The sequence below is a fragment of the Dromaius novaehollandiae genome, chromosome 6, assembly GCF_036370855.1.
Source record: "Dromaius novaehollandiae isolate bDroNov1 chromosome 6, bDroNov1.hap1, whole genome shotgun sequence".
Taxonomy (NCBI): Eukaryota; Metazoa; Chordata; class Aves; order Casuariiformes; family Dromaiidae; genus Dromaius; species Dromaius novaehollandiae.
This window is the reverse complement of record NC_088103.1, coordinates 34,189,368-34,204,536: the sequence shown is the minus strand read 5'-3', so window position 1 is coordinate 34,204,536 and position 15,169 is coordinate 34,189,368. Positions and strand designations below refer to the sequence as shown.

General features: G+C 41.6%; 1 protein-coding gene across 1 annotated transcript; it reads right to left on the bottom strand.

Moving 5' to 3' along the window:
* Nucleotides 1-2,088: 2,088 nt before the first annotated feature.
* TAF5 (TATA-box binding protein associated factor 5) lies at nt 2,089-14,756 on the bottom strand. The gene is made up of 11 exons (XM_064514177.1): nt 14,173-14,756; nt 13,052-13,292; nt 11,536-11,851; nt 10,682-10,845; nt 10,100-10,235; nt 8,899-9,019; nt 7,379-7,508; nt 6,244-6,408; nt 5,644-5,821; nt 5,328-5,505; nt 2,089-4,002 (listed from the first exon to the last, which is right to left on the bottom strand). Exons 1-11 carry the CDS (start codon nt 14,693-14,695, stop codon nt 3,785-3,787), a joined length of 2,370 nt encoding a protein of 789 aa, XP_064370247.1. The 5' UTR covers nt 14,696-14,756; the 3' UTR covers nt 2,089-3,784.
* Between the last annotated feature and the right edge of the window lie 413 nt (nt 14,757-15,169).

The window sequence follows — 15,169 nt, the reverse complement described above, 5'->3', positions numbered from 1 at the left end:
AGGGAAAGAAGTTATCTGTAGTGCAGTAGCTGATTCTTGTCATAACTAGCCTAACTTAACTCTTTTGCTGTTATGACATATCATCCTAAAATGTCTTGAGCACCAGTACCAACTTGGCTGTAGAAGACCTCAGCAGCATGAATGTCCTACCAAGCACAGAGCTTACAGCTGATCGAAGCATCTCCATGCTTCCAAATGACTTACTGGATGACAATAAGCTTACATGGTTTGAAGTTAACTGATTGTCCTGGTTGCTCTTGTTTTTTGGATTCTTAATATTTTAAAAGCTTAAATGGAAACTATGGCTCTTTCACTCATAGCAATTTGAGGCAGATTAATAGGATTTGCTTCTGCCTCAGTTGTCTGCATTGTGCAACTTATCATTACAAAAGCTGTTTGCTTTGGATGGAGAACTTCCCAACATAGACTGATCAGATCTTTTCCCATGGAGGGAATGCCCTCTTTTCCCAAGGAGGACAAAAGATTGATTATATGGAGATGCTTGTTTTCTTTTCTTATCATTTGGATAGCTTCCTCATCTCAGTGTTATCTAGTGCAGTGTCTCCTGAGCATTCAGCTGAGAGTCTCTTGCCTTGTGCTACTTTAGTCACCTAATTTGAGAGATTGGGGATGGGGGAGTTAGTTAGAGGGCCAAAACAATGAACTCCAGAGCTTGGTGCTGGTGCCCAACTATTAAAGAGGGTATTTAAGGTTTTTTTTTTTTTTTTTTTTTTTTTTTCCCCTGTTACAAGCCTCTCTTGCAGAGGTAACTGTCAAAGAAAATGGCTTACTTCTTGCTGATATTAAACCTTTGTAATGGATTGTGTTACCTGTTCAGTCTGGAACATCCTGTGCTGCATCAGGGCTAAGTGTTTTGCACCTTTCTGGAGACTCTGAAAGATAAATACTATTGAAGTTGGATGACTCTCACAAGAATAAGGTGGGGGGAAGCTTCCTGGCTGAGATCAAAACAAGTACCAAACAGCCAACTTGTAGCCAACAGGAGCAAAGTTGAGTCTTTCCCTTCAGTGCAAACACCGGCAAATGGGTATGAGTGTTCCACTTAGTGTTTAAAGGCCCTTGTTCCTATTCAGCCCTGACTATCTTACGGGGTGAAGGGATATGGCTGAATTCATTAAAAGATTCATATGTTGTACATAGCAGTCAGAAGCTGTGGAATCACTAGAGATGGGAAAAAAAGTAGGCTACTATCACCTTAGAGATTTAATGGAGGCTTAAGTTGCTGTAACAAGACTCAGAGTCCTGAGCACTAACCAGTTTTCTGCAGGACCTAGCTGTTATTGCCCGCTTAAAACGATGCAGAAAGTCACTGTGCATTGGACTTGTTACATCTCTAGAACTTGCTAGAAAATAGTACAGGGAGAGATCTGTGGCTAGTTACCTGGCCCTCACCCTGTGAATACACACAGACTTTAGTAGACCAGTGATTTTTTTTTTCCTCAACCCAGCCGCTTGCTAGATGAGGTATTCTTACCACCATTAGATGCAGATAACTGCTCCCTGCCCACCACTGAAGTAAAACTTGTAGTTTGTCTCCCATGTTTTCCACCCACTGCCTTTCTACTTCTCAATTACAATCTACTATTTTCCTTAGATTGCATGTTAGAGCTGACATGTCAATGTGATTAAACAACACTATGTTTCTTGGAAGGCTGCCAGCAACAGGGTTGAACCTGGGACTTTTGATGCTGAAGCATACAAACATACTTCCCGAGCTGAGGGCAGCAGCAGGTGCACAGAAACTGTTACAGGTTACTGGAAAAAGAGTGCAGTTCAAAGAAATTCCTCCCCTCCTATCAGTTTGTTTGCAGAGCAGGTCTCCACTGTATACAGTCTTTCAGATGAATGGTTGCTCTAACAATGTAATGCGCCTAATTAACTAGAACCCATCACCCACTGTTAGAACTAAATCGCATTAAATAGTTAAATATAAGTTACCAATTACCCTTTTCTACATTATTGTTTCCCTTAGCAGAGTGCTCACACTTACCAGCAGGGTCTTGCTTCCATTGCAACTATCAAGGGAAGAAAATGTCTTCCTGTAACGCATAGTCTGTAGACACAAACTAAGTGGTTTTAGTATTTATTATAATATCAAAAGTATAAAACTGTACAAAATACAAAGGCAGAATGTGGCAGTGTTTTTTTTTTTTCTTTAGCTGTCAAAACTGTACATGTTTTGTTTTAGGTAACTTGTTTGATTCACCATAACTGTACTAAAATGCAACTGCTCATATTGAGTGCTAGGAAGTTTTGTTGAGGTACCAGTACTAACAACTCAGCCATAACACACAAAAAAACCCCTCCATAATAATTTAACCTTTTTTTTCCTTAAAGAGAGGATTTCAAGGTGAGCTTCCTAATAGATTTTCCACCCTTTATTTTGACATGTAATGCACCTTTACTCCAAGGGTTAGAGGCAGAGAAAGGGTGAGATGGGAGGTAGTTCTCTGTTCACTTTACCTTAGAAATGTCAAGTCTCACTTATTTTCTCTAGAGAGCCAACAGATTGTACAGGTGTCCAAGCTCTTACTGGAAGTAGTGAGGAATGCAAAACGTTTCCCCCTGTATAGCTTGTAAAAGATTTGAAAGAAATGGGGCCTGTCCTTTGGTGCTGTTGCTTCTATTAAGAGACACAGAAAGAAGTTAAACCTCCCAGTGTTTTGCAAGTTTTGCTTTTTCTTGGAAGTCGAGTTCTGAGCTTTACTGATTTTCCAGGAAGACTTACTGGGGAACTGGGATAGCATGTTTTGGTGGGTGGAAATTGTCACCTCAGCAGACAAGCTGACCTTTGAAAAGCTTCAAAAGCAAACTGATTCTACACTTGGGACTGATTAATCTTTTTGCTCTACAGTGTTTCATTTTCTTGGCTCTTCACTATATGTTTACAGTTTGATATATTAAATCTTCTACAGAAAGGAAGCAGATTTTTAAAGCTCTTTAGATCTAATATACTGCAAAAGGGTTCAAGTCCACTGTTTTTAAGAGTGGGTAAAGTATTTCACTTGTGCCCCCATCCCTTCTTTTCATACAACAAAGTGTTCAGGTTTCACTTCTGGCTGCATATCACACTTAAAACATTTAGGCTACCTCCGAAAACAGAATGACAAGATCTGCATTTCTAATATCTCAAATGAGCACAGGAGCTTGAAATCTTTTCAAGACTTAGTACTTGGACACATAAAAGCTATACCTGTAACTTCCTTGTAGTTCCCCACAAGCCTTTGCCTGTTGAGCCTACTTTTTCAATGCCCTAATTGTTGCAGTGTTACTCCCACCATACCTGTTGCTCAGCCCAGGCTATGATGAATTCCACTACGTTCTTCTTTTCTGAATGTATCTGAACACTTTTTGCCTATGTTTAAGATTGAGTAAACATTTGCCAACTGTAAATTAAGTGCTTTAAAAAATTGTTTGAGAACACATATTGAGGCTGTTAACTTTCCAAAAGTTTCAGCAGAGCTCAAAACCATCTCTGAGAGGAGACAGCCATTTTCATATACATATATATATATTTATCAAAAGCACCATGAAACAATTCCTTCCTTTAAAGCCACGATGTCTTGTCAATCTCCAGTATTTTCAAATTGTGGATAAATATGAAATGCAGAACTGAGAAGATGCTGCTTGCATTAGTTTACATTGTTTTGTTTTTCTTGCAACAAACTAGTGGGATCCACCTGTACAAGACATTCCTCCTTGTCTCAAATCCTGAGGTCATTACTGCAATGACTTAGCACAGTCAGTCTTATAGCTTCATAATTTACTGTGAACTATAGGCTCCTGCAGCTAGCAGCAAGTTTCTGCGTGTAAAATGGAGGTGTACAACCGGGGTTGATTTGGTCATGTATGTACCTAGTAACAAGTCCTGTGAGTTTTCAGGCAAATTTATATGTCCAGTGGCGGTAGTAAAATCATCAGTTTCTAAATCTTCAAATGCTTTCACAGCATCCCACAGCCGAACTGTGTTATCCATTGAACCTAAGAAGAAAATGGAGAATAACAGTTTAAGGTCTTACACGTTACAAAAAGTTACTGGGGAGCAAGTTAACACAGCAAAAAGCAAAGCTCACAGAAGTAGGTTTGCTCGTAACAGTGAATACTTACGCCTTCCTCCTGCAAGCAAACAGATTTTAACAAGCCTCTAACATAACTGAACATACACACTAAAGTTCTCAGGATTGCAGCCCTCATGTAATCTAAAATGAAAGCCCTGTGGATAAAGCACAAGGAACTTCCTTCTCCAGGCATACAGGTTTGGATTACATTGATCAGCACTGAGAAGGCAGGACTGTGCTGGGCGCTAGATGCTGATTTCAGGGCGTGTTTATGATCCCATCACAAATGACAGTTTCTTTGTTCCATACAGGGAACAGAGCAGCATATTACAGGCCCAGTGACCTGTTTTCACTAGAGCATTAACAGATAAATCAAACCTGTGCCCTGTCTATTAGCTTTCACTCCTGTGGTAGTGGCTCACTGAGGATTCTCACTGCACTCCAATTAGGAAAATACTACAAAACCAATCTAAAATATTTTTAGCCCTTCCTAAGGAAGTTATCCTGATGTGATTGCAGTGTCCATGCATTGTTTTTTCTATCAGTATCTTGAATGTGTTGGCTAATTTGACTAGTTTACAGAACAGAGTAGCAGTTTAAAATTAATAAATTCCTACAGATTTTATGAAAACAGTTAACTAAAGTTGGAGAGACTAAATTTAGTGCTTCCACTAAGGGAAAATGGAGAAGGAGCTCTATTAGACACTAGAGAACACATGTGGACAAGCTGGAAAAACAAGCAGACCTCAGAAGTGCCACTGCTTATAGAGCTGACGATTGCGGGGGGTGAGGTCGTGCGTGCACATGCATAATACTACATGCATATTTCTACATCAAAAATCTAGCACAAAGAAATACTAAGGTAGTGGATAACTCATCCCTCCCTCTCTCCTCTTACCTGTCCTGCTGCTTGTCCCCCTACCATTCCAACATCCTGCCCCTCTCTTACTACAGCCACTTCTCTTCTGCCTGAGAGTAATTTCTAATTTCTGCTTCTGCCTCTGCCACTACTGTACGCAGATCCTGAACTTCACTGCATTTTTAACAGTGTAATACTTTTTCTTCAGTTCCCAGGGTAGTGAGGGCTCACAATTAGCAGTCCTGTAAGTATTCAACTTCTACCAGTTTAATCTGCTACTTTTGCTAGGCAAGTGATTCTAATTTGCCTTACTCAATTTAAAGAATCAATTATATTGTTCTGCTTCAGACTGATGGAGCACAATAGAAACTGTTTCCAGTGAGTTTTACCTGATGCTAAAATCTCCCCATCTCTACTGAATCTGAGTGCGTAGATAGTGTCAGTGTGCCCTTTCAATTCTCCCACCATCAAGCCGTGTCCAATGTCCCAGAGCAGAACTCTTCCATCTGTTGCTCCAGTAGCCAGAAATCGTCCATTGGGAGAAAACGCCAACGAATGAATTGGTCCCTGAAACACACATTTGGGCAGAATTAGTTAATGAGGTCTACTCACCTTCAGTCAAGCTGTATTTGTTCTGAAGACTGCTCTTCAACATCTCACCCCAGAATTAAGGTCACTTTCATACTGTGAGTGATAGGCCTTTACCTTATGTCCAGTGAATATTCTTACACAGTTCCCGTTCAAAACATCCCAGAGCCGCACAGTCCTGTCTGCTGAGCCCGTAGCAATATAGTTGGAGTTGGGATGAAATCGGGTACACGTCACATCAGCAAGATGGCCAGCAAATATCCGTAAAGGCTGGTAGTGATCTGTTGCCCACAGACTTAAAAGAAAAATTTTATTAATAAAGAAAACCCTAATGAGGTTCAAGATCTATTGCACACTCAGGAATACAGGAAGTAATTAAGCAGTGGTTTCTTACTGGTCAGTTTACTAAATTAGCATGGACTTATTTGGAAAAGGATGTATTTCAGAAGATGGAAAGAAAGAATATCCTGTCATGGCCATTAAACAATAGAAAGAAAATACTTATGAGTAGATGGACACGTAAGAGTGCACCATCTCATTTGTTTTCAGATAATTTAATGTGTTGAAATGCAAACAAAACACCAAAATATATATTTTTTAATTCATGTGAAATAAAATTCATTCTTAGTAGGAGAGTGGGCTAGAAAATACCAGCTAATCACTTTCAACGTGCATCCAGCACAAAGTTACAAGTAAAAAAGTCATCCAGTTTCTTACCGAGCCACTCTATCATGTCCCCCTGACACAAAGTAATATCCATAAGGAGAGAACTGCGTATCCCATACTGGATAGTTGTGTCCTTTATATCCCACCAAACATGTGAATGTTTGGAGACTCCATAACCTGACAGTGCCATCCTCAGAACAGGACAACAGATAGTTCCTGTCACAGGAGAAAGTAGAGCATGTTATATGTGGAACTTACACGTAGACTGTATATCCACTACACAAATACTGTAAGAATTCTATGATGAGAGAAACTGTCCATTGCCCAGCAGTTCTTTAGCTTGTCACATATAAGTGAACACTTTTGGCAAGGTAAATAACAGCAGCCAATTCAAGAGGAATCATATTTAGGTCCTTATGCAAAAAAAGGGACAGTCTGGGATGCTGATGACACTAATTCTGATGACACAGCAATACTAGGGGGAAAAAAGCAGCTCGTCTTTAATCAGGAATTCCAGTTATATGAAAAGAATGACCACTGAATTGTTACACTATTACTTAAAACAAGAAGAACATGCTAAACAAAATGTCAAGATTCCATACAAAGTTTACTTCCCAGCTGTGTTTCTGCTATGGTGGTTTCTTGTGTAGCCATGTGCATGTAAGCAATACTGTAGCTGTTTAAATGTACCTTCTACTGTCCAGACTCTCATAATTACATAATGTTTTTAAATCTCTTATTTTAAGGATACCATGCTATACATTTTGAAAATAAAGGCTTCTAGGACATAAGGGAAACTCGAATAAGCGCAGAGAAAAGCTATGTTCCATCCATTTTTATGTTTTGCATTATCACAAGTGAAATCAATGCTGCAGTAGTTCCCCTCAAAACCCAGCTTAAACTAGAGTTTGCCATTAAAATGGTCTATTTTGCCATTTAAGTCCTGAATCTCAAAAAAAAAAGTGCTGGGCATCCTCAGCTGCTCATTGATTTCAGTAAAAGCTGACAATGCCCAACACCCTGGGCTTAATGAGCACTTATACTCACACACAGCAGTTCCTTATTACCTGCATACGCAAGAATCACTTTAACCTTCTGGAAAAAGCTGCATTAACATGTTCATATCCAGTAGCATATGATCAAGACTCGAGACAAGCTATCTAGGGAACTCATAAAGTTATTTTACCTATCAGGACTGAAGCTGGTGCCATAGACAGGTCCACTGTGACCATATAAAATCTTCAACTCACTTGCTGTTTTCTCATCCATGATCCTCTCCAAGACATCGTCTGATTCTTTGTCGATGAGACTGAGGTCTGCAACATTTCAAAGTTCATGCATAACTGTCAGAAGTTCAACAAAGACAAGTGCCGTGAACAACAAAACAGATAGTATTCTTTTTAGGAGGCAAGTATGAAGCGAACAAGACATAGCACCTGGGAATTGGTAATTCTGAAATTCAAAATGGCATTTAGAAGTGTTTTTACCACTATAAGAGGTGAAAACAATGCTTTACATAAATAACCACTTTTTCTCTAGTCTTCACTAAGCTAAAATAAATTAATCCTGGTATGTTATTTTTCATAGACATACCATCCAGTCTCTAAACAAACTAAAAGCTTCTTGATAGAGATGTCAAAAACTTTCACAGGCCGTAAACACACTCTTCAGGCATCAAAGTGTTTTGACAGCTACACACTACACACAACTTAAAATAGCTTTTAGTCTGTAGGCTACTGTTTGCTGAATACCACAACCACATCCCAGTTAAATATAAAGATTAAGAAACGTTCGTTTGGTATTTAGCTTCAAACATAACACGCTGTTTCATAAACAGCAAAATTAAAGAAGCCTGGTTTCCATGAATTCGTGTAGGTGTTGAGATACTTGACATTTTCTTCCATCTTCCTCCTCAAAGTTTCCCCTTTTGATTTCCCACAAGATACCTCTAGTCTCTCCCCTAAATCCCCTGTACCCAGCTGTCTCCTACACCCTATAGCTACCATCCATCCAAGCAGCAAGACACACTATGGCTAATTCCAAGCTCTGCGTGCTGACTACCTAGCAGCAGACATACACAACAGGTAACTACTGAGCTCTCTGAAGCTTTTCCAGCGCTGCTTCTGGCTAAAGAGAAGAGAACTACTGTTACTGAATTATTGTTTTCAGGAAAGCTGTAGGAATACAGTCATCTCAGACTTCTGCTTGTCAAATTTGCCTGAAAATGGTGAACGGGCTCCATAGCTAATCAGGGGAGGAACAGGCTGATAGAACCAGTTGCCTAAGACTTATCTCATTAGGAAGCCAGGCTAAACATACCATCATACATCATACCATCATATAGCCCAGTCTTCTGGGCAATCCATACTCTGATTTTCCATAATAGCAAGTCTAAATATAACCTGTTAGTCGACAAAAGATATACATGCCTATGGATTATGCCCAACTGGGGACTAGAGCAAAGCTACAACGCTTCTTTTCAGTGACAAAGAAAGGATTTCCCCTCTATCTGGCACTGAAAATTCCTTCTAAAACTGTTTCTAACTATAATATACAATATGCAATCACACATCTGTGCCCATGTTGCTTCCTCCAAAATTAACAAAGTGACAACACCCAGCCCTGATGCAGATCTTTCTCTGTTCACACAAAGCATAGTTGTCATATGACCATAATATTTAAGATGAGCATGCATTATTTAATTACCTGCTGCTGTTTTCACACTGCGTAGCTTTTTTGGAGTCACAGACCACACTCTGACAGTAGAGTCAGCAAAGCCTCCTACAATCATGCTAGAGTCATCTGTAATATCCACTGCAGTTAGACCCTAAATGCGAAATGCCATTTATATTAAGTCTGTATCTTTTACGATGCATTCTGAATACTAGAAAATCCTAAATACTAGTAAGAAAATTAACCAGAATGATTTACCAAAAATAAATAAATAAATAAATAATAAATAAATAAAATAGACAGGACAAAAGCATACAGGTACTTGAAATGAACATGCACACATCCTCATGCCATGAAGAATAAATATGCATGAATGAAGCCTGGTTAATAACAATACGACAGTACTGTTTTCCAGTATTTCAGGGCAAACTATCTACTGTATTCAAGTGTATTCTACAAAATATGCTTATGGCCCCACATGAAAAGTGAAAGAAAGAATTACAGAAAAACCAGAGCAAAACCACAGGAATTAAATAGTTTAAGGAAGTCTTTAAACATTATTTTAAAGAGTTAGGATGCTCATTCCAAGTACTCCAGTAAGCCCTGCAGAAGGGAAAAAGGAAAAAGGGAAAGAAGGAAAGTAGCAAGCTAAATGGCACAAGATTTCTCAAAACAGTGGATGAACATCAGATTTTGCTATCCTGAGTATTAGGGGCCAGAGTCTGGCTCCTCCTGGCACAGGAAGCAGAGGAGCTGTTAACTCCAGCTTGCTGATGATGATGGGAGAATCGCCAGGGCGTGGGAAACAAGTGTTTCTGCTCAGAGGGCCTCCTCCCAGCAGTGGTAGCTGCTCTTTCCTGCAGTGGCAAGAAGAGCTGCCAGCTTGGCTTTCCAGTGTTTAACTCTGTAAGGTAAAGGCACTGGGGCCATGCATATTTTGCCCCTCCAAGCACTCTGCCAATTTAAGTAACTGCCATGCTTGCTTATGCCCAGAGCCAGTTTCATTTCATATACCAGGTTTATCCCAGGATTTAAGTGCTTACAAACTTATGACCTCAATATTCACCAAGAAAATCTTAGACAGAGCAGAATCACTATTTAACAGCCAATACAGCTATCTCGGTCTACAAACCTAAATAGAATCACACATCAGAGCTTCCTTTTTCTCTGTTAAGAGTAGTGTTTGTCACTTTGATTCCTTCTTCCATATTACCCAAGTCCTTCTTTTACTAACCTGATAAGCATTAAGGAACGTGTAGAAACAGATGGAGGGCAAGCAGTCTGGGCCAAGACGCACACGCCTTGCAGCTTCCTTCATATTCATTATTTTATCCAACTTGTCAGAGTCTTTCAGTTCAGGCAGAGGAATTCTACAAGCAGTACATATTTTATGAACTAAAAGCACTTTCCATATTGTCAGTTTAAACACAGATACCTCAACATCTCAATATTCAAATACAAAACAAGAATTGAAAGAATAAAAGACTATGTAAAAGATTAACTGACCAAAAGAAACCCAGAGGGGAAAAAAGGAAAAAGGAGAGCCAACAGCTCTTCCAGACATTTCATTCCAGACAGGCAGTGGTAGAAGACAATAATCAAGTCTGAAAAGATTAGAGGGTAACTGAATAAAATTTTAATATGGGAAGTATACACCAAGCTTTCCATTACTTCCCTTGAAAGCCTTATGGCTACAGCTGGAACAGCCAAAGAGCCCCCCCCCCCCCCCCCCCCAAAATCATGTGAGCCATGATGAAGATTTGCTATGACTAGACTGGATTTAGTAAGCCCTCCCCACGCATGACTTCCTTGTTACCTGTTTTGGGGAGGAGCATTAGGATCTTGTTTTTTACTTTTTGACCCTACGCTATCTTTTTTAGGTTTTTTCTTCTTTGGTTTTCCCTCTTCGTTTTCCCCTTCTTCATCTTCATCATCCAAAGGCACATCAAACTCTGGTTCTTTAAGTAAACCAAAGAAAACCTGCAAGCCAATAAGACAGGCATGAGACAAAACAGTATTTGCTGTTCCTACGGAAAAGTGTTTTTTGAAATGGAAACTCTTCAATGTAATAGTCCAAGATTGTAAAATAACAGAGCTGCCTATTTAAGGTTGTTATGTTTAATATTGCTGCATACATTACTGGTTAACCTATAACGACGTATATGTTCTGCTGTTTCATCTAACAACCAATCTGGACAACTGCAAATTCTCCCACTATCTCTTAGCACATTTTTAAAGCAGAATCCCTACAGCTTACATACCTTGTCTATGTAGTACTGTGAGTGTATCAAGATCCACACAAACAATTCTCGCAATAGCGACTGGCAATAAGTAAGGATTACTTCTGTTGTACAAGAGAGGAAGCCAAAGAGTCAGGTGTTTTAAAACCACTTTTAAAACCATTTTAAAACCACTGAATAATTCAGGAGTCAGCCTTGTGTTCAGTCCGCCAAACTGAACTGTCTCTTGCAGGGATTCAACAGGTTCTTCAGGGACCAGCTAGTGGTACCTCTCTCTACTCCTGCCAGTACCTAATTACACCCCTCTCTTTGTTCATGCTGTCTCTTAAGATCTCCAGTAGCAATGGTCAGTCTATACTAAAGTGAAAAATGTCTCCCCGAGATTCTAGAATTGCTCAATAATAAAAGTGCAACAATCATTGCCTCCTACCTTTGCTTTATTAGCCTCTCGTTTTGCCTCCCCAGCCAGGCTTCCAACCATAGCATCTATCTGTTGCTTACTGCGAGGCATTCCATCAAAGATATCAATGTAGAGATGTTCCTGAACAATGTTCCAGATCTGATTGTTCTGCTTCTCCTGAAGATGTCTCTTCAAGAGTTGATAAGAGTCACGGGAAATACGCAGCACAAACTTGCTTGTTCGGAAATCCAGCATGGTCTCATTACCTTTCATATGTTCTTTTTTGGTTAGGCTAGATAATACACGCAGGTCATCCTGGTAATAACACTCCTGATCCCCATGAAATCTATTGAAACAATTTAAGTTTTCACAATAAACATTTTATTCTATCTATCCCCTAAGCAAACACATTAATTAAACATGAAACATGTAAAGAGCTTTTGGGAGCTACTAACTATATATGGAGTTATTTTTAGTGCAGAAATAAGATTCATCCTGGAGAGGGACACAGCAGTGATTTACAGTACAAAGTAAAAATATCCAACAGCTAAAAAACAAGATGAGGAGAACAAACAAATGGAAGCTCACAGAATTTCATATGAGCAAAGGGTTACTGCCTATAGCGAACAGTAACACTAACATGCTTATTTACAGAAACCCTAATTTGCAGTACCATAAAGTACAGAGCATTTTCAAGTATGTAAGACTGTATCTATAGCTGATTCATTACATGAATATGCACGTTCCACACTGAACATATATGTTTCCCACTCTCCATTTGCAATATCTAAAAGTTGACATGAGTCTAAAGAAAATAAGTTTTCCATTTTTACTCAAACCATGTTATAAAATACTGGTGGGAGGGATCATTTTAACTGCATTTACAGAACTATTTTTTCTGACCATATTTAAAGGAGAAAAAGTTATCCTTTTGGGTTGAAGTATTTCATGATTAGTCTGAACCCAAAAAACAAACAAATGAAATTTGAATTTCTCCTCAAAGGATTAAGCAAGACATAGTGGGAGCACAGAAAATTGAAGGTTAGCCATAAGTGAGTTACTTCAATCTTATTTGAAGAATTTCTATACACACACCATGACATTAGCCATGACATTAGTAGGTATTTATAAAGAGTACTCTGTCATTTCGGTGTAATTTTCTAGCGTTAAAAAACGACCCAGCAATCTTTCCCTAACAAAGCAGCATCTCTTCATTAATGACTTGCATCAGCCAATTCAAATTCACACCAGCCCATCATAAAGAAGGTTCAAAGTCTGCACATGTACAGTTCAAAAGCATGCAGTTTGCATGTCTTTGTAACACATAAGATTGGAACAGGATTTAAGAACTGTTACAGTAATCCATGATACTGTTAGTTCAGATTCCAAATCCCTTCACTATTAGAGAAGAAAAACAACACATTCGTATTATATTTTTATATATATATATACACACACACACAAAAACCTATGCTACTATAGCTCACAGATTTAATCAAAGTAGCAAACCAAAACTGATGCAAATACACAAATGAAAATAAATTACCTTTCGAAGAAAGACTTAGCTTCACTCTCATGTTGATTGTAAACCAATTCCAAATACATGTGCACAAAGAGAGGATAAAACAGCTGGGATAATTCAGCTCGATGACAGTCCAGGGAACATTCAATGAAGTGTTTCAATCCACTGTAGTATTCCTCGTACAGTGTCGGGTCCCCTTGCTGATTGTAGGCAGATAATACTGCACTCACATCTGGCTGGTCTTCCACAACAACACCTCCTCCAACTGCAAAAGTATTATCATATGACAAGAGCTTGTAAGCTAGACTGAGAGAACTAGCAAATACACAATAGCTAACACATCCTCTGCTAAGGTGAAGTGCTCAGAGCAAAACATAAACACCAAGTCTTGTGCTTGTTCAACACTTCTTAAACATTAAGAGTGGGGGGGGCAGTAGCGTATTAACTACAGCCCACCAGCCAATTCTTCTTCCATCCTCAGCTATTTTTTGTACTTTCTTGCCAATAGTTGCCCATAAGTTAGTTAACATACAAATGTATGGCCTAATTCTGCCAAGATTTTACATGGACAGGTAGAAAGAACTAACAGCACCAGAACAAGTTCTCTTTACTGCTGAGGCTAGAAACAGTCAGATGAGAAACAGAATTTTTCTGAGCCTCTAAAATACACCCACTGTAATTATTTTGCTTCCACTAACCAAATAAATTAGCTTCAAGTGAACAATTCATTGCGACCGCAACACAACCACTGCAGGGCAGTGACTTCTTGTCACTGGCTAACAACTCTTGGAGCTCTGTTCTCTGTAGCAATCAATACATATTTTCATCACTTCATCTTCTAAGTAAAAACAGCCATATTAGGTGATACCGGGAACAAGCTAACTTTATACTGTAAGTTTACTGAATCTCTGACATATCAGTTCCAAAAATTTCACGATACTTTCAATGTTCTGTAAAGCTGCTCCATGGAACCTACTGCTTAAAAGCACCCTAACAAAAGTTATCCCAAGGACACATCAAGCACCTGACAACCCAGACTAGATACAGAAAGAGCCTCCTTTACGAGCATCCTATGGCTCCTTCTTCAAAACACAGCCTGTCCAGCAGGCATCCGCCCCGCTCCCCGGCCCCGCGGCGGGCCCCACCTTTCCCCGGCGGCACGGCGGCCACCGCCGCCACCCCGGGGCTGGAGGAGGCGACGGTGGCAACGCTGCCCCCGACGGCGATGGCGGCGGCGGCGGTAACCCGGCCGAGCAGCGCCTCGCCGCCCCCGGCGGCGTCCGCGTCGCCGCCCGCGGCTACCAGGAGCCCGGCGCCGGCGGGGCTGAGGGCAGCGGCGCCCAGGTCGTCGCCGAGCAGGCGGGCTTCGCGGCGCAGGATCTCCTCGGACTCGCGGAGGTTGCTGCGCCGCAGGAACTGCAGCACGGCCACCAGCGTCTGCCGGTCCAGCGCCGCCGGCGAGGCGGCCGGGCCCGGTGCTGCCGGCTTCGGCGGCGGCGGCGCCGCCTCCCCCCCGCTCCCCGCCGCCTCCCCCTCCGCCGCCGCCGGGGGAGCGGCGGGAGCCGTGGAAGCGGCCGGCGGCGCCGCAGGGGGCTGCGGCGGCGTCCCCGCCTCGGGGTCCGGCTTCACCGCCGCCACCTCCGCCGGCTCCTCAGGTAGAGCCGCCATCTTGCGCCGCCGGTGGCGGGCAGCGCCGGCAGGCGCGGGCGCTCTTGCGACAGTCTGGGCGAAGAGCTGCCGCCTTCCTGTGCGCTCGCGGCCTCGTTTTGCGACGCTTCCGGGAACGGCTTACGGCAGCGCGGGCGGCGAGGGCCTGGGCGGGCGCTTGGGGCCCACGCGGGATGCGGAGCACAGACGCGACATACGCGCGGTTTTGGGGGGTTTCTGCGTGGCTGCGAGTCACGGAGCTCCCCGGCGCTGACAGAGCGCCTGAGCAAGGACTCTTGTTTGGAAATGGATCGCTTTTGCCCGGCAAGCCACCACCGCGTCGTCAGGGCGCTCCACGGAGCAGGGGTGAGGTGGCGCTGGGGTCTGCGCGAGCGGCCTGTGACAGCGGTTAAACACCTGAACCGTCTCAGTTAAGAGACGCGTCCTGCAGCTGATTCCGTAGCAGGAGGTGCGGACCTCACTGGTGGTAAAAAC